The sequence below is a fragment of the Pseudopipra pipra genome, chromosome 3, assembly GCF_036250125.1.
Source record: "Pseudopipra pipra isolate bDixPip1 chromosome 3, bDixPip1.hap1, whole genome shotgun sequence".
In the NCBI taxonomy this organism is placed as follows: Eukaryota; Metazoa; Chordata; class Aves; order Passeriformes; family Pipridae; genus Pseudopipra; species Pseudopipra pipra.
This window is the reverse complement of record NC_087551.1, coordinates 33,666,223-33,693,611: the sequence shown is the minus strand read 5'-3', so window position 1 is coordinate 33,693,611 and position 27,389 is coordinate 33,666,223. Positions and strand designations below refer to the sequence as shown.

General features: G+C 38.7%; 3 protein-coding genes across 10 annotated transcripts in view; 1 reads left to right on the top strand and 2 right to left on the bottom strand.

Moving 5' to 3' along the window:
• Window positions 1–16,424, bottom strand: part of HEATR5B (HEAT repeat containing 5B) — a 55,837-nt gene extending 39,413 nt beyond the window's left edge. The window contains exons 1-16 of one of the 2 annotated variants that reach the window (XM_064648568.1): window positions 16,310–16,424; window positions 15,599–15,682; window positions 13,639–13,806; window positions 13,012–13,223; window positions 11,368–11,476; window positions 10,268–10,417; window positions 9,609–9,780; window positions 9,108–9,265; window positions 8,342–8,591; window positions 6,621–6,776; window positions 4,972–5,222; window positions 4,400–4,511; window positions 3,046–3,198; window positions 2,653–2,752; window positions 1,838–1,947; window positions 739–902 (exon numbers count right to left, since the gene is read on the bottom strand). In XM_064648568.1, coding sequence (XP_064504638.1) covers window positions 739–902; window positions 1,838–1,947; window positions 2,653–2,752; window positions 3,046–3,198; window positions 4,400–4,511; window positions 4,972–5,222; window positions 6,621–6,776; window positions 8,342–8,591; window positions 9,108–9,265; window positions 9,609–9,780; window positions 10,268–10,417; window positions 11,368–11,476; window positions 13,012–13,223; window positions 13,639–13,764 — 2,223 coding nt within the window. In that variant the 5' untranslated portion in view covers window positions 13,765–13,806; window positions 15,599–15,682; window positions 16,310–16,424. The remainder of the gene's footprint in view (window positions 1–738; window positions 903–1,837; window positions 1,948–2,652; window positions 2,753–3,045; window positions 3,199–4,399; window positions 4,512–4,971; window positions 5,223–6,620; window positions 6,777–8,341; window positions 8,592–9,107; window positions 9,266–9,608; window positions 9,781–10,267; window positions 10,418–11,367; window positions 11,477–13,011; window positions 13,224–13,638; window positions 13,807–15,598; window positions 15,683–16,309) is intronic. The other variant, XM_064648569.1, reaches the window with a different exon arrangement.
• Window positions 16,425–16,706: 282 nt separating this feature from the next.
• Window positions 16,707–25,575, top strand: GPATCH11 (G-patch domain containing 11). Of its 4 annotated transcripts, none has more exons than XM_064648593.1 (9): window positions 16,709–17,119; window positions 17,205–17,431; window positions 18,311–18,352; window positions 18,432–18,552; window positions 19,276–19,366; window positions 20,546–20,650; window positions 21,365–21,446; window positions 22,023–22,108; window positions 24,547–25,575. In XM_064648593.1, exons 1-8 carry the CDS (start codon window positions 17,073–17,075, stop codon window positions 22,076–22,078), a joined length of 771 nt encoding a protein of 256 aa, XP_064504663.1. In that variant the 5' UTR covers window positions 16,709–17,072; the 3' UTR covers window positions 22,079–22,108; window positions 24,547–25,575. The 4 variants fall into 4 exon arrangements, with proteins under 4 accessions (XP_064504665.1, XP_064504663.1, XP_064504664.1 ...); XM_064648594.1 differs by having other exon boundaries at window positions 23,617–25,575; XM_064648592.1 differs by lacking the exon at window positions 24,547–25,575 and having other exon boundaries at window positions 22,023–22,585.
• EIF2AK2 (eukaryotic translation initiation factor 2 alpha kinase 2) overlaps window positions 21,728–27,389 on the bottom strand; it is a 27,979-nt gene continuing 22,317 nt past the window's right edge. For all 4 annotated transcript variants that reach the window (XM_064648584.1, XM_064648585.1, XM_064648586.1 and 1 more), the window contains 2 exons: window positions 24,988–25,050; window positions 21,728–24,906 (listed from right to left, as the gene is read on the bottom strand). In XM_064648584.1, coding sequence (XP_064504654.1) covers window positions 24,787–24,906; window positions 24,988–25,050 — 183 coding nt within the window. In that variant the 3' untranslated portion in view covers window positions 21,728–24,786. The remainder of the gene's footprint in view (window positions 24,907–24,987; window positions 25,051–27,389) is intronic.

Genomic DNA, 27,389 nt, shown 5'->3' with positions numbered 1-27,389 from the left:
AAAAAATGAGGGGAAGGAGCATCCCAGAAACCTCTGTGGATTGAAGACTGCACTGGAAGTCCACTATGTCCACCACAACAAACAAAGGAAGTTTATAAAAACTTTTTCTGCTTTGACATGCTGCTTGTGCCTCAGAAACAGCTTCCCTTTAGTTTCTCACGTTTGGTATCAGTCTTAGCTTTTCAATCTGCTGCATCAAGCCTTCTCAGAAACCTTTCCATTATTAGATGGGCTGTTGCAGAAGAGGCATTTCAGCCAACAACATCGTGTCAACATTTCCAAATGAAATGTAAGATTTCATACTACACCCATAAAACCAGTTAAATCTTGTTTTGTTGTAACACCATTTGCAATATTGATATTCTGACAGCAATTTCATTATAAAACATGTTAAGTGGAACCTACATTTCTCCATGTTCAGAAAAAACCCATATATATATGAGAACAACTGCTAGACTAGGAAGATTGGGGGATGGACTGGGAGTGTTGGGTTGGGGTTTTTTTTAAGAAATTAGGCTAATTCACTAAGCACAACCCTGTGAGTAGGGTTATGCAATTTATATCTCAGCTGCAGGTAGTTTTTAATCAAAACAGTACCCTGTAGATGGAAGAACTTATATCTAACAAAGCTCTGAAATAAGACTAAAAACAAGGCATGAAGCTTCAGTTTTAAAAGGTTTCCCCATACACACATCACACAGAGAGGGCAGATAATTCATTATTCCAGTTTTTTATTACCTGATCTTCAATTGACTTATGATCCGTTTCCTGCAGCCAAGAGCCAAGCAAAACACTATCATCATAATGACAAAGAGACCTTAAGAGTGATGTGGTTGTATTAGCAGAGTTGTCTGTCAAAGTAAATTCTGCTACCAACTCTCGAAGCAGCGCATTAAATGATCCTAAAAAGATAAATATTAAAAAGAATCATTGCTGCTTCTTAGCCAAAACATTCCAGCTATTGATCAGAAGTTACACATGTATCATTACTTCGATTTTAGAGGTAGAGAACAGAGAAGTAAACCTGACAAGACTAGAGTTGAGAGCAAGGTTTCAAACAGAACCCTAGGCTCTCAATTCCCAAATCATGGGTACCCAAATACCCAAAGAATGGATAAGGTTGAGAACCATTGGGAGTCATCTAGTCCCAACTCCCTGCTCAAGCAGGGTCCACTAGAGGACATTACTCAGGATGGTGTCCTGTTCTAAACAACAGATTGGGTCATTCCTTCCAGGACAATAATCCAGATTTTGAAAAAATTTGCTCATCCACATGCTCGTGTAAATTTAATGAAATAACAAAAACAAACAAAACCCAAAAAGCTAATCTTTCAGACCCTGTGACAATGCTCATATAAATTTAATAATAGTACATCTGTCTAATACAGTAAATCAGGTAAAAACAAACAAACAAAAAACACCTCAAACAAAAACAAAAACACAAACAAAGCAACACTGAAACCAAAACTAAACCTTCATTGTTACATCTGTCTTTTCAGTATACTAAAATCATGAAATAATGTTCTCCATCTTTTAAGTAACAATGACTTAAACCACCATTATTGGATCTCAGAACATAATCTTCATACCTCCCAATCCTATAAACAGGACTATAACTTTTATACTGTGTTACTCTATGAATGTTTAGCAATATTCATCCTCTGTAGTTATACTGTCAAGATGACATACAGAAGATGAGGAATATAGTACAAGATTCTTGGAGATTCTTGAATCCTATTTTCAATCTTCTATTTGCTTCAAAGGTAAACACCAAAAATACATCACAAGGAGCAAGCAGAATTTTTACTTTATTAAAAATTGTTAAAAATGTATGTACCTTCATATGTCTTTGGAGGCAATAAAGCCAATATATCATAAAGTCTTAAACGAACCATAGCTGCACTAGCTTTGAGATGAGCTCCATGGGCTTTAATTACTGATGGAATGCTACAGAATTAAAAAAGAAAAAGAGACAACCAGAAATGCTGTAGTTACTGAAAAGAGTATTTTCAAATTTCTTTTCACAAGATATATCTCTATCCAAGGCAAGAAAAAATTGTTCAGAGAACTACTCTGGACATCACTCAATTATCAGTACATTTTCAGAAGTAATTGTACAGAGAAGACTTTTAAAAGAAACAGAAATACCAAAACAACAAAACCACAACACACGCCGCCCTAAATCAGTGAAATGCACCTCCTCAGAAGAAAGCTCTTTTTTAATTAGGGGTGGGGCAGAGGAAAGGGACAGACACCAAACCACAAAACCAACTCAATTCTGTGTTTTATTTTTATTCTGTAAAATGCTGAAAGTCTTTTCATTAGTTCAATTTATAAGAGAAGAGCTTTTTTAATAACATCTAGTATACCAGTATCTTAGTTTTGTCATTTCTTGCACAGGGATAAGCAAACCATGAATTCAAAAGCTCACTGAACTGGAAATCAAAGCACAGTTACCAAAGTTACCACTGTAGGCCCTTCAGCAGTAATAATTTTACAAAGCTAAAGACCGCAAACATAAGGATAAAAGTTTTTCTTCAAAATGGATGTGCAGTAACAGTGCAGTACTATGTCAGAACATGAATTAAAACAAATTAGTTGTAGTATTTCAAGAAAAGACAAGTAAATAAAGAGCAAAAACTGCCTACTTACTGCGACATCATTGTCATGGCACATTCTATGGGTGTCATCAGTTTCCTGATCACATCCTCAGTAAGCAGCTCAGGGCAGTGAGCAACAAAACTTCTCATAGCTAATAACGAAAAGGTTTAAATTAAACTTTCACTGAAACAAACAAATACAAAACATAAGCAAGATACAGATCCTAGGAGAATATCAAAAAAGCAACAATTAAAAATGTTTATTCAGAGACTGTATGATATCCTCCAAAAACTGTATGCCAAAACCAGGTCACATTGATGAAAGTCTGACACATTTTACTCATTTTCAAAGAAAGCAGGAAAGTTACAAGAGTTCTCTCTACAATACTTGGGATCACGTTTTGGTTTCCTGTACAGGTGTAATCTCAAAGTCTGAAATTCTTACCACACAGAGCTCCAGCACGGCCTTCCAACGTTACTTGCCAGGTAAAAGAATCTCCTCTCGCCTTCTCTGCTTCCAGCTCCTTCAGAGAACGTGGAAACACATTTCGCCACAGCAGCAACATCTTAGGCAGATGATACCGAACAACAGAAGGACCTATGCAAAAAAAATAAAGTGACAGTATAATAAAAACATGTATTTAACTGAGTGTGAAAAATCTGCTATGAAGGCTTTTGCTCTTTGAGCTGTTTTTGTCTTATTTCACTTCTCCTTTTCTCCCCATTTGAACAACAAAAACCAAATTAAATTCTTTCTCATTTCTAGGTTAAAAGTGTGGCAAACAACTACTATACATTAAGTCTGCTTCTTGATATCAGTACCAAAAATATAGGAAATAGGCTATTCTATACACTACCATGTCCTATGGAACCACTGCCAACTTCTTTTTACTATCTTTTTGACTTCAAATTTTTTTATGTTGCTATTTTGAAGGCAAATTCTTTAGCCTACCATAACTCGTCCAAAAAACGAATATAAAAATAACTGATAGTTACTGATTATCTAAATTACCTTAACAGTCAAATTTTTTTCTAAGCTTCTGAAAAAGGTCTAATGCAAGTACATTAAAAATACGTTAGAGAAAGATAACCAAAATAGGGATACACTGTTAGAAAAACATGACAATAAACTGGCAAAAAAGAGACAATTTAGAGAAATGAGATTAAACATAAAATGGTATTTTCTGACAGATCAAAATAGTGCAGAATGCATCGAAACTTTATCATATTTTCCAGTATAATAAAACTCAAAACAGAAAAAACAGTACTACCGCAAAATTCAAGAGTTCACTTGCAACCTCTCAAAATACAGCTTCTGATACTTCTGTTATGGCAGATATGAACGTGAGGCTGGGTCTTTTAAAAAACTGAAGGGCTTTTAAACTGACAACACCTTGAATCAGTACTGTTGCCTATCTAGAGGTACACATGCAACTTGTTGGAATGCTCATTGCATTTACTTACGGTCCATTTCTTCTGCACCACGGTATTAAGGAAGGAAGACTATGGGCAATTTTGCCCTTTCATAGAATGACTAAAGGCTGGGTTTCTAAAAACAGATTTTATTTTTTTTTAGGTATGGCACCTTCTACTATCCTTCAGCTTACATAAACTCTAACACTTCATCTCTCCCCAGCATAACTATACTACTGAAATAAGTGTACGAACACTGTTTCTCCCGTATAAATACTCCTGTGCTAGACTGAACTGATTATGTGTATAGACCATTTGCCAGAGTGGATAATCAGAAATGTTAGACAAGCTTTAAATAAAAGAAAAAGCAGACCATTTTTACAAACCTAAAGTCATGAGTGCTCCAAGTAAAAGCCATCCAGCTTGAGTCCGCTGCAAGGAGAGCCTGCTGTTTTGCGCAGCAGTTCGTAACAGATCCTCAGCAATACTGACCACCATCTGCACCAATGACAAAACACAAGAGATTTAAAAATATAAATGAAACCACTGCAAGCTACTGCTATTTGTTCACTCTTATAGACTATATATAAAGATGTTCTCAAATCATTTAAGTTGACCTTGGAAAAAGAATGAAATGCACATTACATTTCATGCAGATGATTAGTGTTTTTCATATGACAATACAGCTAGAAATATTCTCATCAGCAGTTATTTCAGAGATTTTCCAATATTTCAATTTCTCTTCAGCAAATTCAAAAGAGAGAGAGGAAAAAAGCTGTTAAATATTGCAACTGAGATACTACAAACATGTACTCTGGCCACTACTCTCACGCTAGGCACAAGTTTAATTTCAATAATGCTTTAACTCACTAGCATGCCACACATTTTGCAAACCTATTACTTGTAGATAAAAAGGTATCTTTTAGTACACTCACAGATGAAACACTCATTATCTCACCTTTCCTTTGGCATGAGGAATACCTAGTGGACACTGATGCACACCACCTAACAATGCAGCCATTGCAAAACTGTAGCCACTAACAGCTTCAGGGGAGGTCTTCAGATTGTTGAGTCTTTCTGCACATCTGTCTAAAAATGGAGTCAACTGAAAAGGCAATGCCACGGCTACACACCGCAAGCACCACGCCGCAGCAAGGCGAGCGGCCATGCTGGGATGAAGAAGAACTGAAGTTACTGTCTCCAACAGACCTACAGAAAGGAGAGTTTACAGTCTTTAACTTATGCTGGTTTTAATACACATAGACAAGTAAACTGAATCAATACTAGACAGTCAATGTGAAAGTTAAGAAAGTCAGAATTAAGAGTATTTGAATTTTATGACTTTGCCTTTTCCTTTAATGAAAGAAAGAGGTGTTATCAGCATTATACTGCTCCACATCAGATTCTACCAGCAAAGTTGGAGCTGTCAGAGCCATAGAAGAGACTTCTACTTAAACATTGAAAAGAGGTAGCAACTCTATATAAGGAAACAGGCACTGGATGTGATTATTCCCAGAATGTTTTACACACATTGCCAATAACAGAGCAACAGTAAGACTATCTTTGGTTTTGTTTCACATTGTAGCCAAGCATATGCTACAGATGTCACTGACTGCTGTACTCTGCTTTTGACACAGTGCTGTCCCCTCTGCATCATGTTTCCAGCTTTCTACACTCTACAGAAACCTCTGTGCTTACTTATTCCCACTTTCTGAGTCCTTCAGTCCAACCTGTCTCCACATCAAGACCTTCTTTGGTCCAGATCTTGGAAAACACTTACTTCAAACCCTCACTGCTGCTTTATCTCTTGCTTTCTCTTGAGTTAGTGAGCAATTTCCACCTGCTTAGTTCACAGCCGCTAACAGAAATAATGCTGAGATACGGTCCCCTCTATTCTTATGGGATGCAGCAGCCAGAAGGAATAAATATGGGCGGTCTCCCCCACCCCACAGCTGGCACAAATCAGTATGAGAAGAATATCATATGCATCAAGACAACAATCTGCACAATGAAATAACTAAAAGAGCTTGCACTTCTGTTGGAAAAGACCATAGGCATCCAGAAACTGAAAAAACTTTAAAAACTGCAACACTACAGCACAAATGTGAATTCAGATACTGAAACAAACAAGAAAATCCCCCACAAACCCTAGTCAACTTAAGACAAAGAACCACTTTTTTTTAAATGGCATTACCCACAGCTTCACCTGAACAAAATACTTTTGCCTCCCCACAGAAATTTGGTATTTAAAGGCAATACAGTTTTCCAGGAGCAAGTATTTCAAACCTTACACAGCAAAACAATGTATTTCCTATAAAACTATTATTGTAAACAGACCAATACCAAAAATTACAACTTTACTTACCCTAAGAAATAGCTTCAGACAGACTCCAATCAAAACAGCTGTTTAATACTTTGTCAAACTTGAACTAAAGTTAGGGTACTAAAAACAATGAGCTGGACAACTGTAGCTATCTGGAGCACTACAGGAAGTGCCAGCTTCACTGATTTATTTCTTACATATTCATTCATTATTTAAGTAGACTTAATGATATTTCATATTCATTGCTCAAATGCCTCACAATCTATTTCCATTTATTTGCGTACCTATAGAGGGTTCTTGAATAAGGGGAGATGCAGTGGCATTCAGACTCTGAACCAGACTACCCAATTCCTGGAGGGCACACACCATTACATGCTGGCTTGCAGCTACATCAGCAGCTCCTGATTTATTTTCACTGTTAGCATCATTCACTACTGCTTCTGCAGAAAAGAAAAGGAAGAGTATCTTTCTTAACTACCATTTGAATCACACATGAGCTGCACAGGACAGAAAGTGACAGTTTTGTTTTGATACCAACCCTGTATTAAAACAAAATCACAAGTCTGGTGATAGTGAGAACTTGCAAAGCGAACACATTCTGGAAGGGAATAGTTTTATAGCTATCAGCCAAACACAATCATCCAAAGACCATAAAACACAGTTGCCCAGCAGTTACTATGGGTGGCAGAGCACTAAAATTACAGCACTAACAGCATAACACAGCAAAAATAAGTATACACTACACAAATGCTGTATATGTGTATCTATACACAGTAACAAAAAAAATACAATCTTGACATATCTAGGTTTTGCATACAAATCTGCATGCATACACACTCAATGATACTGAGACCTTTAGTAATTAATTAATCACAATCTTTAATCATTTTAAAGATATCCGAGTTCCTAGATCCCACTGTAGGTTCTTTCTCCTACAAAATATCCTAGAAGCAGCAACTGACTTTTCAAAGAGAAGGTGCTTTAGTATCAGCTTAATGTTTGTGTGTCTACTACAGGACAAATTTAGAAAATGGTCCATCTTATATGAAGGGAAGCTATCATTACCAAGTAAAAACTATCAATTTTTCATCAACTTCATTGGAAATTCTCAAAAAAATGAAATAGTTCTTCCAACCAGCCAAATACACAATGGAATTTCCTGCAACTTTGATAAGATGGTAGGAAGAGTAATTTCTGCAACTGTTTCCCCTCAGAAGTAGCATTTCTAATAGTCTTATTTTCCTGGAAGTAATACTTATGGTAATCAGAAGCCTTTTAAGGTTCCATACTTACCCTATCAAAAAATAATTATGAGAAAAACCTGCAAAAGTCTCAATATCAATTTCATTTCCATAGTTTAAACATTGCTTTAAACTCGAATTAGATGACAGCAGAAAAGGATAAGAAACAGATGCATGGTAAATACAGGGATGTGTAATTCCAATTTACTTTTTAAATCTTCAGCTCAAACTAATTCATTTCATAGGACACAAATGCCAAGACAATTCTGTCAGCCCTGTTAGGGATTACATATTCTGCAAAGTTTAGCAAAGGGATCATATTTTTCTTCTCTAATTCCAATCTTCAGATTACATCTTTACTTGTCACAAAACCCAATTAGCTATTATTATGGATGTTAGCAGAGGAGACACAAGGACCTAAAAGATCCTGCCCTACCTTCAGCACTGCTAGTAAAGAACTCTGTATGACTTTCAATACAACCTATCCCAAGATAGATGACACATGCAGATTTTTTTCTCCCCATTTCCATTCTAGGCTTTCAACATTGCATTTGCTATCACAGGATAACAAGCCAGCTTTATACAATCACTGTTCAAGTAAAACTTACGTTTGGGATAGCATATTTAAACAGAATGCAGCTGAACTATCATTGACCATAACAAAAAAATTGCTCCTCACAGTAGAAGAAAGGTGAAAAATGGCTAACCCAGTATAATGACAGTAACTTTAAACTGGTCTCAAAATAAAGGAAAATGGTTCTCACCCACTGCCTTCATTTGTTTACCAATGGCTTGACATATATCTTTGGCAGCTGCAATCTGTGCTTTCTCCCCGAGTAAGCTGCCCACAGTTGCTCTCAGGATAAATGACACGCATCTTCGAGAGTAAACTGCCTCCACGTGGGTCTGAGTTGCACGAGGGTGGGAGACCAGATCAAGTACATGGGACAAAAAGGTAGCAAAGTTGCGCTCCAACCACTGACCTCCTAATGTTGTAACAAAGACAACGTAGGCCTGCAAAATTCAGAAGTCACACAGATTAAAGTCCAATTAAAACAGAAAGAAAAGACTATATAAGACTACAGTTATACTTGTGTATTATGCAGCACAGTAGCAATACCAGTTAGTAATAAGCAACCCTAATCAGGTTAGGCAGTATGAATCCATGCAGTAGCCAAGTCTTTGTTGCTGAAACTATACTGTTTCAAGCACCAAGAGTAGCCCCTGTACTGCTATGTACACTATGAAGCATAAAACACTCTCTGCATGACAGCAAGAAAAGCCAGTTCATCACTTTAAATGTGTCTCTTTCTAAAAAATTTCAGAACACAATGTAAATAATAGCAGCGCCATCAGTGTGTTACAATTCAAAATGAAGACTTCATGTACATCTCCCAAAATAGGTGAGTCAAACCAGACTTGTAAGTTATCAACAAATACAGAAGAGTGTATGTTTCCTACTAAAAGGGTTACAACTATGTATATATAATACATATAACATAAATGTTACTTAATTAAAAAGTTACAAACCTGGGTAACACCAACTCGCACTTCCCTATTGACAGATCCTCCTACTTTTAACATCTCTCCACCACTCTTCAGGAAACCAGATCCTCCTCGCAAAAATCCTGTGGCCATGAGCTCCAAGACCTCCTCAAGCGTGGCTCTCTTCACATTTTGTCGCATCACTTTTGGAAAAAGGGAAGTAACAGTTTGATCCCAAAGTTCGAAACAATACAAGCAATGATCCTGAAACCAGACTTATTGCAAAAATAAATCTACCCAAGATTTCAGATAAAAATTTGTTTTCATTCTAAAAAAATAAGTCACTTTTCCCAAATGATTTTTGGGAAAACTACAACAGATATTCTGCACTCTTTCCTCTTTTTAGCTTATTGTTTATAAAAACAAATAATTCACCTACGAGCTCTCATCTACTGGAACAGCAATGTGTTGTGCAACACTGTCATGTGACATGGTACTGAAGGTGCAGTCTGCCCACTTAGACATGGAATCCAGAAGGGCTTGTACCTGTTGCTTGTTTTGGTATCAGTGCTGTAGCCATGACTGTCCCCAAAAGCTTTGACACTGCAACACGCACACCATAGTTTGAGTTTTCCAGAGCTTTGAAGCACAGGGTTGCAACATTCTCTAGTTCAGCTGTCCACATAAACACCGCTTCATTCTGTAATTCCAGCAGACACTGTAAGAAAAATAGACTTGTTAAGCACCAGGAGACCATTCTTACCTTTCACGTAAGTATCAGACTGCAATTGTCAGGTTTATTCAGCAAATATTTTAATATGAATATTTTAAGAGTTAATTTACACTCTCCCATATACCAAATAACTTAGCTGAGTAAACAATCAGAAGAGTCATAGAATAGGCTAATACATAAATAAAAAAATTAAAAGAAATCTCAAAGAAAGAAATATGTTACGAAAAATCTCTCCCACTGAGGCTCACAGTTAATATATTCTATCTCATACATGTTTATGAAGTGGGGAATACATTACTACAGTACCTGTGAAATAAATCAAATGTCTGAGCCTGCAGTATAAACTAGGAAGAACTTACCTTGCCCAACTAATTATCAAATTTCCTATCAGACACAACAGGTCACACTTCAACTACAGGTTCTTCACAGTCACAGTACAAGAACTTCTAAGGCTAGTGAAAAACACACCCACCTTGGCCACAGCACATCGTACAGCCATAGATCTGTCCGTCAGCAGAGATCGGGCGTTCTTATAAATGTCACGGTGACAAGAAGCTGCTGCTCCTCCGAGTCCATTGAGGACTTTCTGCAAACTCATCAGAATTTCACTCCGGCCCTGAGACTGCACACACACAGAAACATTTATGCAAAAATGTGGACACAGTATATACTAAGAACCAGTTGTATACTTTTGCATTTTCTTGCTTCTATACAGGAGTATTTTTGGAAACACTGACAATGAAGGCATATGTAACTGATATCTAGCTGATTTTAGATAGCAGTAAGCACTACATACAGCTTTACTAAAACTCCCTGTGTTGTCACATAAATTAAGATAAGCCCAGGCAACCCAACAAATTGGCTCTAGACAAAATGCTTCTGTCCTGTCCCACTATTTATCTGCTGCAGACTCAGGAAAAAAACCAGAACACCAGCTGATACAAGATAACAGGAAGCTCAAGTAGTTAACAGCTTCCTTCTATACCTGCACACAGGCAGGTACTTACAATTTGAGGACACACACACATAAACAAATAAATAAATTATCACATAGGTACAAACAACACAGCTGAAGAAAACAGCGGCCAGGTCAAGATCCGCACAATCAGTATTCCAACTTGTTCCAATACAGCTATTTCTATAAAATCAAACCTACTGACAGCCCAGGATACATTCTCGCAATATTATGACATACTCTCTCTTTTCAGGGCACAATGTATCCTGCTCGCATTCAGAGTAACAACTTCGCTGCAAAACTTAAGTATTTATTACTAATTTTTAACAACTGAATGTTTATTCAGGATACTTGGGCAAAAATCCTAACACAGTTGTTAGAAATAATACATACAGTCATTTTGCAGTTTTAATTACTGATGCCACTATGAAGCAACTACTATAATATTCATATGATAAACTCGAAACTTTCTGCAGTAGATTTGATACTAACTAGGTAAGTGATTTGCCTTTATAGATGTAAAAGAAAAATAACCTAGGCATTTTGGCAAACACCTTTGGCAGAAACAAGTTTCAGTTTAAATGGAATCAAGACCACATAAATAATCTGCAAATTACCTCTGCACTTTTCAGAGACTTTAAAAGATTATTCACAGTTTCTGGAAAAGAACTACCCAGCATTCTGCCCATTTTTTCATAAAATGCTCCAACACACGCCACAGCAGCCCTATGAAAAAAGACATTAATTGGTGTACTCTTTTTCTGTATTATCTAAATGAAGACAAACAAACAGAAATGTATGTTTTAATCATCATTGATGAATAAAAATCTGTTTATTATCCACTACTTATACTGGCTGTTCATTTAAACAATCTTTTTGTTTAGCAGCTTCTAAGAATACAAATGTATTTGAAGGGGTACTATTACAGGATCTACACACAGAATGAAAAGTTCTGGAGAAAACAAAATATGCCGAAATCTCAGCACTATTAGGTCTTTTTCCAAGTACCTGTAATATAACTCTTACCCTATAATATATCCTGACACATTTCTGTAGATACTGAATTATAGGTTTTTTTCAAGACTAAGAACTTAAAATGAATAAATTATTGCATAACATAAGAAAAGTTATAGGTACTGTAAAATCACTCAATCCATAAACAGTTATTTACATGTTTTCCTTGCCCTGCCATTAAAGATTAGGGATATTTAATTAACGCCATATTGCAGTTATATACACAAATTGTTCCAGGACAATCACAGAAGCAGCTCCTGAAAACATGCACTTTTTCATCACAAACAAGGCTTTTTTTAAATCTGTAGTTCTTGGCTAAATGATTTTTTAGCAAAGCTATATTACAAACTCATTACAGACTCCTCCTTAAGGGGCATATCTCCATTAAAAAAACTGCTGGACTATCACTTGGATGGCTTAAGTTTCAGAGCATATATACAGTACAAAACCCTTCCCACTTATACAAGTTCCTCACAGAGCTGCACAAGCTACAAATAAGCAGACAGTACCTACCCAAACAGTGACTATTTCAGACTTTATTGTTAAATCCTTTTTTGTTGTGATAATGTCTGAAGGCAAGACCAAATTAGGGTTCACTAGACACTGTGAACATATGAAGCAATATGTGCAGGAAAGTACCAAAACCAGTTTCAGTGGAAGTTTTTTGTGGCATTAACCAAATTCCTACCATTGAGACTGCTCCTATAGTAAAGACAAACTGTATCATGCATACATGCACACACATATCCAAGTATAGAGACTCTGCCTGAGAGACCTGTGTGGCATATCACAGTGGAGGAATATAAAAGGCAAGATTTGATAGGGGAAAAAGCTTGAACATGTGATTACAAGTCTGTGGGCATAGATAATGCTTTGGTTTGACAACCTGCAGGTTCCATCTTAAATGGGGTACCTGAGTGCAATCAGCAATAATTCCACTGATGGAAAGTCTTCATTGCATTACTGCATTAATTGTTATCCTCTCCATGCCATAAGCATGTGAAGAAACATAAAATAGTGCCTTGCCTAGAGAAAGACATTTCAGACAGCCATGTATGTGTAACCTTTGAGTCCTGCCCTGCACAATCTCAATCCAGTGCTTTTCTTGCTATATCAAGCATCTGTGAACCCCAAATAAGCACACAAAATATAAATAAACATAGCATGCACATATACAGGCAGACTGTTCTGTAATATCCAGGACCACTTAAAAATCATTCCCCTTTCCCTAGTAATATTAAACATACAGTTTTGTGGGCAGGTAGGCTGCAGTGTCATCTTTGCTCTTGATGATGTCATTACACTTGTCAAGTGTCTGAAAAACAGTAAATGTGTCTCCGATGCTGTAGAGAGCAGCGAGATTTTTTGCAAGCAGCTTTCGCGTAGGTGGCCCAGGGGAACTGCTGATGAGTCCTGTTAGCTGTTCTACAAGTTTCTTCTGTTTTTCCTTGACATCTGTCTGTTAAAGAGATCAAAAATAAATAAAAAAGTCATTTAATCCTGTGTCTTGCCACCAACACCCAAAAAAACCTACAAGAGATTGAAGTAAACCTTATACCACTCCCAATTGCATATAATTTAGCAAATTGCTTGTTTCACAGAGATTCAAGACACATTCAATAATAGCAGAGACAGATGCTAAATGCTAAGAATTAGCTGATATCCTATTTGAATTTTACTTTTTCAAAATACTTACTACTTGCCTACTGACTGCCCACAATTAAACACTTAAGAGCTACAAGCTAATAGAAAGGCTCTTCAGGCTGAATCTGAAACCATACAGTTGTCATCTGGCCATTACCTATCAACTGTCTCTGGCATGAAATTAATATAAATGCTTTACAAAGAAGCGGGGAAAAAACCCATAAAATTACCTTGTTGGCAGCTACTAGCACTTTATCCAAAAATCTTAACCACTCAAAGATAAAGACTGGTCTCTTTGCTTCTGTGATTTGAGCTAATGCTTCCTCGTTCAGTAACAAACTGTGAGCCAGCTCCATGACAGGTTAAATTCCAGTTTTATGTAAATTTGTGCAGAAACTCTAAAATAAAAATGTAAATATTAGTACAAAGTATAGTACATTAGTACAAATCTTTAAAAATCACATTAAAGTTTCCAGCTTGCTTAGACTTGTCTTAGGTAAGCAGTCCCAGATAAAACCTACACACATATTTACAAACTGAGTGCATCCATTAGTATTTCAGGGAACAGAATTGTTAGTTATAAAAAAAAAGCACCTATGGGCAATTTTAAGGTCCAAACTCTCAGCCAAGAAAAATATACTTATGTCCCCGTTTAAAGAAAAAAAGTACGAAAGAGGTAAAGGAGTCATCTCACTGTCTCCTCTTACATAAAAGAGAATAAGGATTGTCCCAAATCAAGACCCTTGAGCACAATCTCGAAGTTTGGGCATGAACCCAGCCACCTCCTCAACACCCTTCAACAGACAAGGTGTGAAGATGAGCCTACCACAAGTAGGAATTTCCACCTATCACAAATTTGCGAAAGGCAGGAACAGTGGTATTATTTGGCATCACAGACCTAAGACCCCAGATCCCACTAGCCTTGCTTTAAGTGCTGTACAAATAAGCCCTCTGAAACCTAGCAAGCCTTAGGTGTGACAGCCTGGAATACAAGCAGCAGCCAAATGACTGCAAGACTCCCCAGCAGGCAAAATACTGCAAATCAAATACCAGAGATCCTGCTCAAACACTGAATGGTGGGTAGCTCCAAAGCATGACCAAAAGCACACTGTCAATGTAAGCAAACACTCTGTGGTCAACTTAACCTTAGCAAACCACCTTTAAACAAAGTGCAGCTGTTTAACGAAGAGCTGACAGAAAAAAACCCAACCAAACAAAACTTATCTAAAATCACAAAATTAAGTCAACCATCTTCAGAAAAAAGAAACCCAAAAATAAAAAAAAAAGCCCAAAATCTGAACACAGTGATGCTGAAACTAGGATCTCAGTCAAAACAGAGAAAGCAAAACAACTAAGGAGTATTATGTAAGACATCAGCGTTCAACAGACATCATCTTTTGACAGCTGCACAGTTCCACTTGTGCTCTCAAGAACTCAAAGCTGCTTCCTCATTCATGGTCAAACCCAAAAAATTCTTAAAGTCAAATGAGGTGATTTAAATTATTATTTTTTTAAACAGACATTGGTACGGGTAACATGTTAATACTACAACTGTATTATGGTTCTGAATTCGCCTCAATGATTTGGTGCTGATGAAACTAAAGCATCACAATGTCTGTAATACTAAGGCTGTTCTCTGCATTTCAGTACTTTGCATAATATTTTTCACTACATTCATCTCCAGCAACAGCTCAGCAAATGTAGAGGAGCCACATATGGAAGCCTGCCCTGACACTTCCAAAGATATCTTCTGGATTTTTTTTTTCTCATTTATAAAGAATGGAGGAGGTATTGCCTGTCAATAATACACAGACACATCACCTCAGAATACCTTTTCATGACAGCAGAGAGAAACACAATGAATGACAGCACTACGATTCTTTGGATACCACCCCAGAGATCTACACTGCTTGTCACACCCACACAGCACAGGAGTGCTGCATGACAGCACAGCTCATTACTCCTTTTTCTCCCCACATAAAAGGTGTCATTTACCCCTGGCCACAACCTTCCGCACACTCCCGTACCTTTCCATCTTAATTTAGGTAACACAAGCTCCAAGCAACCAAACCTGCACATACATTCAACTGTGCCACTGAAGCACAAGAGATCAGGCACAAAAACAATTACACAAATATTCAGCTGAAGATTCAGAGTCTAACATACACACGTAAGCAATTCAAAACTCACACTGGAAAACGGTTTGCTCCAAAATGCAGTGAAAAATGCCCACCAAGTCCTACCGATTCTGGTGAGGGTTGGGTCTTGCTGTGCCTGTTACAAGAAATAAATACACTGTGATCTCCCACAGGATGCACAGTGAAAGCTGATAAAAGTCAACCAGCGCCCAGCAAAGTATGTTGAAGCATTACAGAGGTTAGAAAACATTCAGATGCACTAAAATTCCTTTCTATTCCACAGCTGGTTTTCTGTAGCCTAAATCAACTATTCATATCTTCATCATGCAAGCACTTCAGTGGACTGAGAAAGCTAAAAACCAGGCAAGTTTAGGCAAAGTGACACCCTCCCAAAGGGCTGCATGGGGGGAAAAGGATTTCACGCTGGGTCCCCCTACCTGTATCGGCTACTTTAATAAGCTGTAGCACCTCTCCCAGGGCATCTTGCCTGGTTCTAAAACCCCACAGGAGGTAAAGCCGCGGTACAGCCCTGGCTGTAAGGGAACGATGCTCAAGGCAATGACGCTAGAGGCAATGATGCTATGAGAATGATGCTAAGGGAGCGATGCGCGCTGCCCTCCATACACGCACCCCCCGCACACGCTCGCCGACCCCCCACACGCCGCCAACGCCGCGGAGCGAAGCCCGGACGACCCTCCGGCCCGCTCCCCGCAGCCCCCGGGCCGGGCCGGACCGGGCCCCACCGCCGCTCACGGTCACTTACGCTCGCACCGTGCGGTGGCCGCGTCCCGCCGGCGTCGGGCTATGCCAAACGCGACACCGCGGCCCCGGGGCCGCTCACGGACACGGACACGGTCACGGACACGGTCACGGACACGGACACGGTCACCGACACGGACACGGTCACGGTCACGGACACGCGTGGGCGCGATGCGCCGCGCGCGCCCCCGGCCGCGGGACCATCCCCTGCGGGCTCGGCCGCTCCAGCCCCCGCAGAGCCCGGGTCCGGCGGGCGGGGTAAGGCGGGGAAGGGGGAGACACGTCCCAAACCCGGTCCCGGCCCCGACGCACCCCCGGAGCACCCGCGGCCCCGCAGCAGGAAGCGTGAGAAGCGCAGGCGCCGGCGGGCGGGGCCGGCCCCGCGCAGGCGCCGCGGTGGTGCCGGGTGGTGCGGGGCGGGTGTTCGGTTCCCTTCGGCCGTCGCAGCCCCCGCTGCCCCTCGGCCGTGGCTCTGTGGGCGCCCCGGCGGCGGGCGGAGGGTCCTGGGCAGGAGCGGCGGTAGCGGAGCGCGGGGAAACGCGCTGAGGGCGTGAAGGCGGGCGCGGGTGCGCTGGCGTTGGGAGGGGGCGGCCCGGCGGGTTCACTTGTGTTCGTGCATCAGCCCCCCTGTCCCGCAGGGCTTGGAGGCAGCGGTAGGCGCCTCTCCGTGCGAGAGTGGGCTCTGCCTTGTGGGGAAATAGAATGCCCGGTAAGGCGTACTGACGGTGTCCACAGGCAAGGGGCCGGCACAGGGCGGGCGTGCCGACATGGAGGGAGATGAAGAGGAAGACTACATGTCTGATTCGTTTATTAAGTAAGTAGCTGGCTCTTTTTTTCCCTGCTTTTAAGTGATGATTTTAGGAAAAGCTCTAATATTTGCGGGAATTATTAACTCCCAGACAGGATGTGAGGCCAGGCTTGCCCATGGTAAGGCGGGTAAAGGAAGCTCTTCAGAAAGAAGAAAAGCAAAAGGAAGCCAATGAGAAGAACAGGCAAAAGAGCATAAAAGAAGAAGAAAAAGAGAGGCGAGACTTGGTGCTGAAAAGCGCGTTGGGCAATGAGAACAAAGGCTTTGCTTTGCTCCAGAAGATGGGCTACAAGAGCGGCCAGGCCCTTGGCAAAAGCGGTAAGCTTGTTGCTCTCTGAAGTGTGTGCCTGTATTCAGCTGTACCTTTACATTTACGGACTGCAGCTGTCCGTAACTTTCTTTGCAGACACGGTCAATAAGTGCCTCTCAGAGAGCCCTAGCGTTACTGAACTGTGAATGTGTTGTGACAGAGCAAACTATGAGAGCGAACCTCTAAAACTGAAGTAAAACCAGTACAGGCTATTGAGAGATGTGAGGGAAGAGCAGTATTTGGAGCTCGATAAATGCACTTCTATATGTGCATGCCTGCAGAAATTGCTTGAAGGATGTTTTGATGGTTTTGCAAAGCTAATAGTGTTCCAAAAAATGTCAACCCCTCTCTTGGAACTTATAGTTGGAGTCTTCAGAAGAAATTGTGCACACTGGCCTACCCTTATGAAGCCTAAATTTAGATGAAGTAAAATCAGTAAAACAAGGCATCAGTAACTTGCTGTGCCAGGTCTCTAGCTGACAATTGCAAACAAACTGGCCCAGACATTGTTTTTATTCTTCATCATTGTCAAGTTGTGAGATTCTAGACTGAAAATGCTATAGAAGGTGTAACAAAGCAGTCTTCATCACAGACATGTTATACCTGTCACATCAACACCATTTTCTTTCAGTTGGGTCACGTCCTGAAGAAAACATTTAGGAACCCAGCAGACAAGCCAAAAAAGAGAGGGAATTCCAGTTCAACTGCATCATTTGTAGTGCACTAAATGTATATCAATTTGTGATTTTTCAACTTCCAGCCAAAAAAAATCACAAGAAAATCTACATATTTCATGGCAAAAGCAACTTGCCTACTTGAATACACTGCACAAATCGTACTTTGAGAAAAACTTAATTTCTTTAATTGACTTATTTTTTCTCTCACAGGAGAAGGCATTGTTGAACCTATTCCTCTGAACATAAAAACAGGTTTGTGATGCTTTCTGATTTACTTAGTTGGGTATCAGAGCTTCTCAACTGGTTACATCCGTCTTTTGAACTAACATAGGCAGAAGTGGTCTTGGTCATGAGGAATTAAAAAAGCGAAAAGCTGAAGAAAAACTGGAAAACTATAGACAAAAACTCCATATGAAAAAACAAGCAAATGAACAAGCTGCAGATCAGTTCAGGTAAAGTCATGTAACTGAATTCCAAGCAATGTCTAAAAAACTATTCTCTTTATGCTCTAAGTTTACTTATTCTTTTATTATGTTACTATTTTTGAATGTTTTCAATGAAGGGTGAAAGTTACAATACAGTGTAATTGTTTCTCAGTTCTAAAAGAAAAGTTGATGAACACTGCAATGCTAAAAGCATGTGCTGCATCATTTAGTTTTTTGTTAATAATGCAAATAATATACATACTAACCTTTCTCAAGTCATTCACAACTTTTTAAATTGGGGAATCATGCCATCTTTATCTGGATTTTACATTTAAAATCTTGAGCAATGTTGCTACAACGGTTTTAAAAATTGGGGTAAATTTGTTAAAGTTGTACTGGTTTTGTTTTCTCCTGATTTGCATGTAGTATGTGGAAAAGGAAAGCCTAGAGAAGGCTGTATAATTTGCAGATGTTTAGTGAAACATTTATGTCTGATGAAAACCTGATGAAGAAACAGTGTTCAGTGTAGTATGATCACAAAAGCACCATCTTGAAGTTATAATTCTGAAGAAATAAAGGTGTGCTCCCACAGAAATAACATCAGAATGTCTTCTTAACTCATACATTGTCATGATCTGAGAAAATCAGTAGGAATAGAATCTTACTTTTTCTGTTTTACAGCTGTGGACTGTAATGCATGTCTTACTGTGTGTCTGCCTGCTTATTTACCTCTCTGCTTTTTCTTAACAGAATAAGATTCAAAAACAAACAAGAAGAACGTAAGATGGAAGGGGACCTGCGAAAAAGCCAAAGGGCCTGCCAGCAATTAGATATGCAAAAAGTGAGACCTGTGGGGTTTTTGGGGGGGTTGGAAGGAAGGGTTATAGGTTAGAGATACAGGCTACAAAGTAGTGATTAAATTCTTGGAAGTTGTCTAAAATTGTGGGGTAACTAGCCTGAAGTCTTAATGTTTGGCAACACTTCAGTCCTTTTAAAAAAATAAGAAGTCTATATTTGCACCATTAAGATAATTGAAGGTGCACACCAACTTAATGGTAACTTATGTGAGGACCCATGTTTTTGCTCCTGTATTCTTATGGTTACTTCTGAGCTGTTTGCATATCTTTCAGTATCCAGTATCAGGCCATCCTAAATGATGGCACTGTTTGCCTCAGCTGAGGAAGCAACACCATCACACAAAGGTTGATGGTGGGAAGGGACTCTGGAGGTAATCTTGTCCAACCCTCCTAGTCAAGCAGGGTCACCTAAAGCAGGTTGTCCAGGACCCTGTCCAGGCAGCTCTTTAGTGTCTCTAAGGATGGGAATCATCATTGAGGGAATTAGCAGATTCACCAAAGCAGCACTTTAACAAAAAATCCAACCAAGCAACCAACAACAAAAAAAACTCACAAAACTTAAGTACCTTCTACCTGCAAGGAATAACACAGGTAATAGGAGTTGAACTACTATAAATTTTTGCCACTTGAAAACTTCAAGGTTTTTTTTGCTCTCTTAACCTTTTAGAGGTTAAGACCACCTCACAAGTTCTGCTGAGATTGTTTGATACTACTTAGTTTGCTTCAGATGAAGTCAGCTGAATTAAGCTTAGATAATCTTTGTTGACTCTTCTTCCTTTAACATTACCTGAAGTGGATTAGGAAGCACCATGTGATCTCTTGACAAAATAACTTGGGGCAGCATGTCTTTAACTGATAAACATGGGTGTCTGCTCACAGCCTTGGTGGGAGATAATGTTGCAATGTAGCCTCACACATACCAAACACAGATGGAATAGAACTAGTTGTTAGCATGCATTTCATCATTTAAAAAAAAATTGAATAATCCTTCTTGTGGATTGCTGTACTTAGTTACTCACTACAGCTTTAGTAATCCTTGGTTATACTATACATGCAAGTTTTAAAACTTAAAACCAGTTTCTAGAAGGTGAGGTGTTATTTGGCACCTTACAAGGAAACCTACAAAGGCAAATAACATCAATTTAAATCCCTCATTATTTAAGGACATTGAAGTTCCCAAAGAGACTTGGTTTTGGATAGAACCTGAAGAGGAAGAGAAAAAGGATGAGGAAGACAAGGAAGATGAATGCACGAGCTCAGACTTAAGTGTAAGCTCTGCAACTAAATTAATGGCTTGATTCAGAATTAAATTTAATAATCCCTTAAACAGTATGTATGTATACATATATATATAAACAATATATGTATACATGTCATTTTCCAAGCTGTAGTGAAGGGCCTCTTTGCAATCTCAAAGCAGTGATTCTTATAGCAGTTACATGATAAAATATAAAACATTAAACCACTGATTTATTGCTCATCTGTTTTAAGGCTGATCTATGCAAGGTCAGAGTTACTTGCTTTTGAGTTTTAATTTTGGATGCCTCATCTGATGTCTGAGATTGAATTTTGGAATCACCAAGTAATTTCTGAAAATGCTTTGCAGATCATCTCAACTTGGATACAGGAAATTTACAATTTTTAAGAACTAAGTTACACAGTCAGATTAGGTGTGAAAAAATCCACAAAAGATACTGTATACTTGAAATCAGGTAGCTAAGTAATGTTTTTAGGTAGCTCTCTTTAGTGCAGATTACTTAGCTGGAAAGAAGGATGAGCAAACAACAGCCATTAATTTTCCAGAGATGATGAATTCCTGTGCCCTATTCTACTGATTTGGAAAACTTCATGTCTTACTGAGCTACAGTGTTGTGTAGCTTTTCAATAGCAAAAGGTTAAAAATTTATTTTAGCAAACCAGTAGCTTAAACTGATGTATGTCATGTGAGCCCCAGATCATTGCATTCCTGTATATATCTCTAGGTATCAGAAAAGCTACACATCCTGACAGCCTACTTGAGAAAAGAACACTTTTATTGCATTTGGTGTGGAACAACCTATGAAGGTGAGAGTAAGCCAGTCTTTTGTGTTTTGCTTTGCTTATGCAACTCAAATAGTAGATAATATCCCTTGTGTTTCTCTTATGGCAGTATTTTAAATTTACATAGCAAATTTATCTTGCAGGCTACTGGTTTTGCATAAAGCTTTGTACATTTTGATTGTAAGGCAATTTTTAGGTTTACATGCACAAAAAAACCCCACAACCAAACCAAACAAACAATAAAAACCCCACAAAAACCAAAACAAACAAACAAAAAAAGAAAAACTAAAAAGTACACACCAAAACACAGCCAACCATATTGAAATTTATTTGAATTTCTATTTGTATTAATTTAGTTTTGAGAAAACAAAATTCAGATATTTAATACTATGTTTCTGAAACAATTAGAAAACTATACATTTCCACTGCACCAAAGAGGATGGAATTTTTTTCCTTGTTTTAAAACAAATTTAGTAGTTAATATCTTGTAAACCTTGAATTCTGTTTAATCTGTTTTACATGGATTCTACAAATATTTCTAGCAATCATTTTTTCTCCTCTGAGCTGGAATTACTCACTTTCTCTCTGCTTATCCTTTAGACTCTGAAGATTTATCTTCAAACTGTCCCGGAGACAGTGCTGCAGATCATGACTAAAACCTTTCTAAAGGAAGGAGTCCTAAATAAGTATGTATAATCCATAATATCTTTTAGAAGGTTTGGAGCTGTGTTATACTCAAGAATTCACACCAAAGTACACAGAAGAAGAGTTAGGTTGACAGGTTAAACTCACATTTTCTGTTTGATGCACAGTTTAATAGGAATTAAAACTTTGTATTTATAATTAAACTACCATAATTGAGAGGTAGGTTAAGCCTTCCACATCTTTTTTTATGCCCCAGCCAACTGAACAAGATGAGCCAATAATAAAATTCAGGTCTGAGTAAGGGAACAAATATTGGCAATCTCCTTGTTGTATAATGTGTTAAACAGGGTTTTTCATCTTTATGGATATGAATAAATATCAGATTCTTTTTGCTTACTATCTTAAACTTGGTGGGAAAAAAAGAAGTTTGTGAAATATTACAGTGATGTTATTTGAACCAATATTCTGTTGTACGTGAAGGTGCATATTTTACATAACTAAAGAAAACTAAATCATGATGTTGTGTTTTCATTTTCTTAATATAAAAATACATTTTAGTAGAACTTTTATTTTTAGGAAACAGCAGTTGCTACTGTAAGTAGCCATTAATAAAAAGGTACTGCTGAAGTATACAAATACTGTTGAGGAAAAATGTATCAAAACTACTGGGACAAGCTCGATATTACGTAACAGGAAGAAGATAATTGGTGCTCTGTCCAAAAACTGTAAAGGATATTCAGACAAAAGATTGTCACATATCCACCCTCATATTATGAATAGCTTTATAGAATCACAGAATTGTTCAGTTTGGAAAAGACCTTTTAAGATCTAGTAAAATCATATATGGCAATTATATCTCAATGGGTAAAAGAGAAGAGAAAGTGGGTAGTAACTAGTAATATATGTGGGTGAGGATATAATTTCTCACAGATCTTGACCACTGCAAAGAAATACTAATTAGCCCATGGGAAGGCTCTGGGAAGACCTTACAGCAGCCATCCAGGGGAACCTACAAGAGAGCTGGAGAGGGACTTTTACAAGGGCATGTCGTGTAGGATGAGGAAGGGAATGGCTTCAAACTGGAAGTTAGATATTAGGAAGAAATTCTTTACTGTGAGGGTGGTGAGGCATTGGAGTAAGTAGCTCAGAGAAGCTGTGGATGCCTCATCCCTGGCAGTGTTCAAGGCAGTCTGGTCTACTGAAAGGTGTGCCTGCCCAGGGCAGCAGGGTTGGAACTGGATGATCTTTAAGGTCCCTGCCAACCCAAAGCATTCTATGATTCTATATGTATAATTCATGATAATGAGAAAAAAACCCAGAACTGCTTAAGGCCTTACAAAAGTATGTACATTCAGATTCTTATTTAGCAACAAATATTCACAGTAGAACAGCAATAATTTGCATAAGATTATAAAAATTAGCATGCATTCATTTACATTATTCCTTTTAAGCAATCACCCACTTGGGTTGACATTTAACATTTCAGGAAAGGCATACAGTACTTTACCTATTTTTCTGATTAGAAATCTCTCTTCATTTGCTCTTATAGAGTTATGTTGGCTCTACAGCACTGAACAGTTTGACAAGATACAGCTCAAAGGCAAGCAGTTGGAAGGACTAACATGCCTGTCTTTTCACCCTGCTCCCCACCACTGCACACACAATACTTTGAGTTCAGGCAACTCTGAACTCTTTGAAGTATATAACTGAAGAGTAACAGAAAAACTGCTGTTAACTTTTGTGGGGCTGACAGTGGAACCACCAGAGGTATTCAGTACACTGAATTAAGGGTTAGGCATTCCTCAGTATTATAATAGGGATTAAAACCTAGCAGCATAGGAAGGAATGTTAAAAGTGCTCTCTCAGCATAGGACTTCAAATGATTACTACTGAGGAAACTCTGGAGAATTTTGCTATATTAATAGCACCTTAAGTGTTCCTTTCAAAAAAAATAAAACCAAACCAAACCATCAAAACCCAAGTTTTTCAGAAGTTTAGAACTTTCTCAAGTAGATTTCCTGGAAGCTGAACATTTAACATTTAAATTCTTAATAAGTGCTTACTTTAAAAGTATCTCTTATTAAATTTTAGAGCACTGAAGGTGCTAGGTCATCAACAGATGTAAACAGATAAGAAAGCTCACCTTACAGTACTGAAATTCAGTGAAGAATAACCCGTGCCTATTCCTAGTATCTTTTCTACCAAAACTAGTCTTAGTTTTAATGGGAGCATTCCAGTAATTATTAAAAGTATCACTGAAAAATCAGAAAGGTTTGAGTCACATACCAGAAGACAGCACTTCTTCCACGGAAAGCAACAGATAACCTCAAAGAATAATGGATGCAGCACCACATCCAGGGATTTGCCACAGGCCAGTTAGCACTTAAGCCCATGAACATAATCTTCTAACAGAAAAGGACTAGGTTCTTTTACTTATTTGTAGAATACAGTTCAGCTCATCCACAACCTGTATTTTCAGGTAAAAATTGCAAGCGATTTCTTGCCGAAGTATCCAGTCCTGGTCTGCAGCCAGTGGACATGAATGGTGATGTGGCCTTCGAGCTGACAGACTCGCCGATGGCAGGAAGGCAAAGCACCAAGGAAAAGACATACCCCAAGTCTTGCTGTTGCTTCTTACATCTATTGTTATTTTGTCAGTTTCAATAAATCCATGAAACTCTGGATTTAAACACAGCCTGAAAGCCTTTTAAAAGGGCATTTAACAAGTATAATTTTTAAGTGACTTCTCTTTATCAACAGACTTAACAAGATCAAGTATTCGAGTTGCAGAGGGTCTCTTGGAAGGGTCTGTTGAAAGCATCTTTTTGATTATGGATGCCTGCAAAAAAATTTAAATGTCAATAGATTATTTTTTTTTTAGTAAATAAAGTAATCAAAATAATTTATTAAAATCCCATACCTTTGGTGGAAATTGGTTGGTGAAACTCTTTGGAAAATTACCTTCTCTAACAGAAGGCCATACCTGAAATTCATAAAAGAGAACAGTTTTAGTATGCTTTCTTTGATTATATTTTACATGTCTACCTTATGACCCATATAGTTTACTGAAGTAATTAGGAAACCACAAATCTACAAGAAAGTAAGTCTTCAAAACGTAACTGTAAACAGTTTGAAAGTTTCTTCCATTTAGTTTTACATTGTTTTGGTTTTATGGACTTTTCATCAACTATTGTTCCTTTCTAAGCTTAAAAGCTTTGCACTCTACAATGATGTGTTTGTTTCAGCAGTCCTCTCTATTTCAGAACCATTATCCTTCTTTCCCTAATTTAAAAGTAGTGGATTTATATCCTCTAACCACATTGAAAGAAAAGAAAAAAGCAAGACAACTGAATTTCCTACTTTGGATGTTACTGTTTGCAAGCCAAGCAGGTGTGCTTCCACGTTCAGTACCACACACTGAACTGAAGTATGTCACTGCCAAAAATGCTATGTGGAGTTCAAAGCAGCTAACATGTAGAGGATTTCTAATTACATGCTTTAGAAACCAGGTTTGGGTAACTTATTTTTTTTCCTTTACGACACTGTCTCTCACAACATCTTCAGAGGCAAGCTCGGGAATTGCAGGCGGGACGAGTGGATGGTGAGGTGGATTGACAACTGGCTAAACAGCAGATTCCACAGTATAGTGCACAGTGGCAGAGGGTCTAGTTGGGGGACTACAGGGACTAGTCCCCCGAAAGTGGATACTGGGTCCAGTATCGTTTAACTTGTTCGTCAGTGAGTGGGATGGAGGGGCAGATGTCTCCTCAGCAAGGTCGCTGATGACACAAAGCTGGAGGGAGTGGCCAATACCCCCGAGGGCTGTGCAGCCCTTCAGAAGGACCTTGACATGTTGGAGAGATGGGCAGGGAAGAACCTTCTAAAATTCAACAAAGGCAAATTCAGGGTTCTGCGCCTGGGAGGAATAACCCCAGACACCGGTACAGGCTGAGTGCTGACCTGTCTATAAGTATCTAAAGGGAGGGTGTCAAGAGAATGGAGCCAGTTTCTTCTCGGTGGTGCTGAGCAATAGGACAAGAGGCAGCAGGCAGAAACTGATGCACAGGAAATTCCACATGAACATGAGGAAAGAATTTCTTTACTGTGCAGGTGACCAAGCACCAATACAGATTACTCAGAGCGGTTCTGGAGTCTCCCTCACTGGTGATATTATGAACATAAGCCCGAGTAACATGCTCTAGGAGGAGACCCTGCTTGAGCAGATAGGTTGGACTAGGTGAACTGTTATGGTCCCTTCCAACCTTACCCATTTTGTGATTCTGCCATGATGTAGCTTCCTGGGTAAAAAGAGCAGTCTACTCAATTCATTTGTTGTTAACTAGTGTAATGTCTGCCTGAAGATGAGTTTTGTTCTTACACTTAGCTATGCATCCTGAATCATTAGCTAGACTTATGGATCCTATGACCCTGATGTACCAAGCCCTTACAACCAGTATCCAGTAAAACAAAAGCTCCCATGAACTTCCAGGCTTTCTCCCTGCTCTTCAGCAGTAGCTTTAAGCCTGTGACCCTACCTGCTGGGGATCATCAGCTGAACCAGTTACTCAACACAAAATAATCATCAACATGATGTTCTTTCAGCAGGACTTGCCAGCTGAAAGTTTATCATGCTCCATTAAGTGAAATTACTTTCTAAGCTAGTGGAGCAGCTGAAGAGCATCCTAGCCTTTCCATCCATGTACCTACCTAGAGAGCTCAAGATTTTGATACTTAGGGAAATAATGCCTTTCCAACTGTAAATACCATGGGACTGTGCATGCATTTGCAGTCAGCTGTGAGCAGGAACAAAGTATCTTAGGAGGTACTGCCAGGTGGCTGAATAGAACCAGCTTGAAAAGACACACTGGTATGATTTTCTCATACTGGTAAAAGGATCCAGCTAACAGTGTTCAAAGCCTTCTTGTTCTGACCACTGTTACTTTAGACAAGACACCCAGCAGCTACATCACTGTCCTACAAACATTTAGGTTTGTGCATATGAGCTGTAACAATAATAATGTACGAAGTAGCAATAAAAAACTCAAGATGTGTAAAAGATGCCTTTTAAAAAAAAGCTTAAGTAACACTTTGAACACTTTGAAGTAACATCTTTTTGGCTTAAAGCTACTTATTCCAAATCACTTTCATTTTCATTTTGAAAAACTGCAAGTGTTTTGCCTTGGTGGAAACCTTGTTCTTACTCCACTGTGCAGTGAAGACAAGCATGGCAGAGACAAAACTCACCCATTCATAATTTTTGTTTTCTAAAATTAGAAAACATCCGCTTCAAGTTTTCTGATCAAACAGAAAGATTTATAAGAA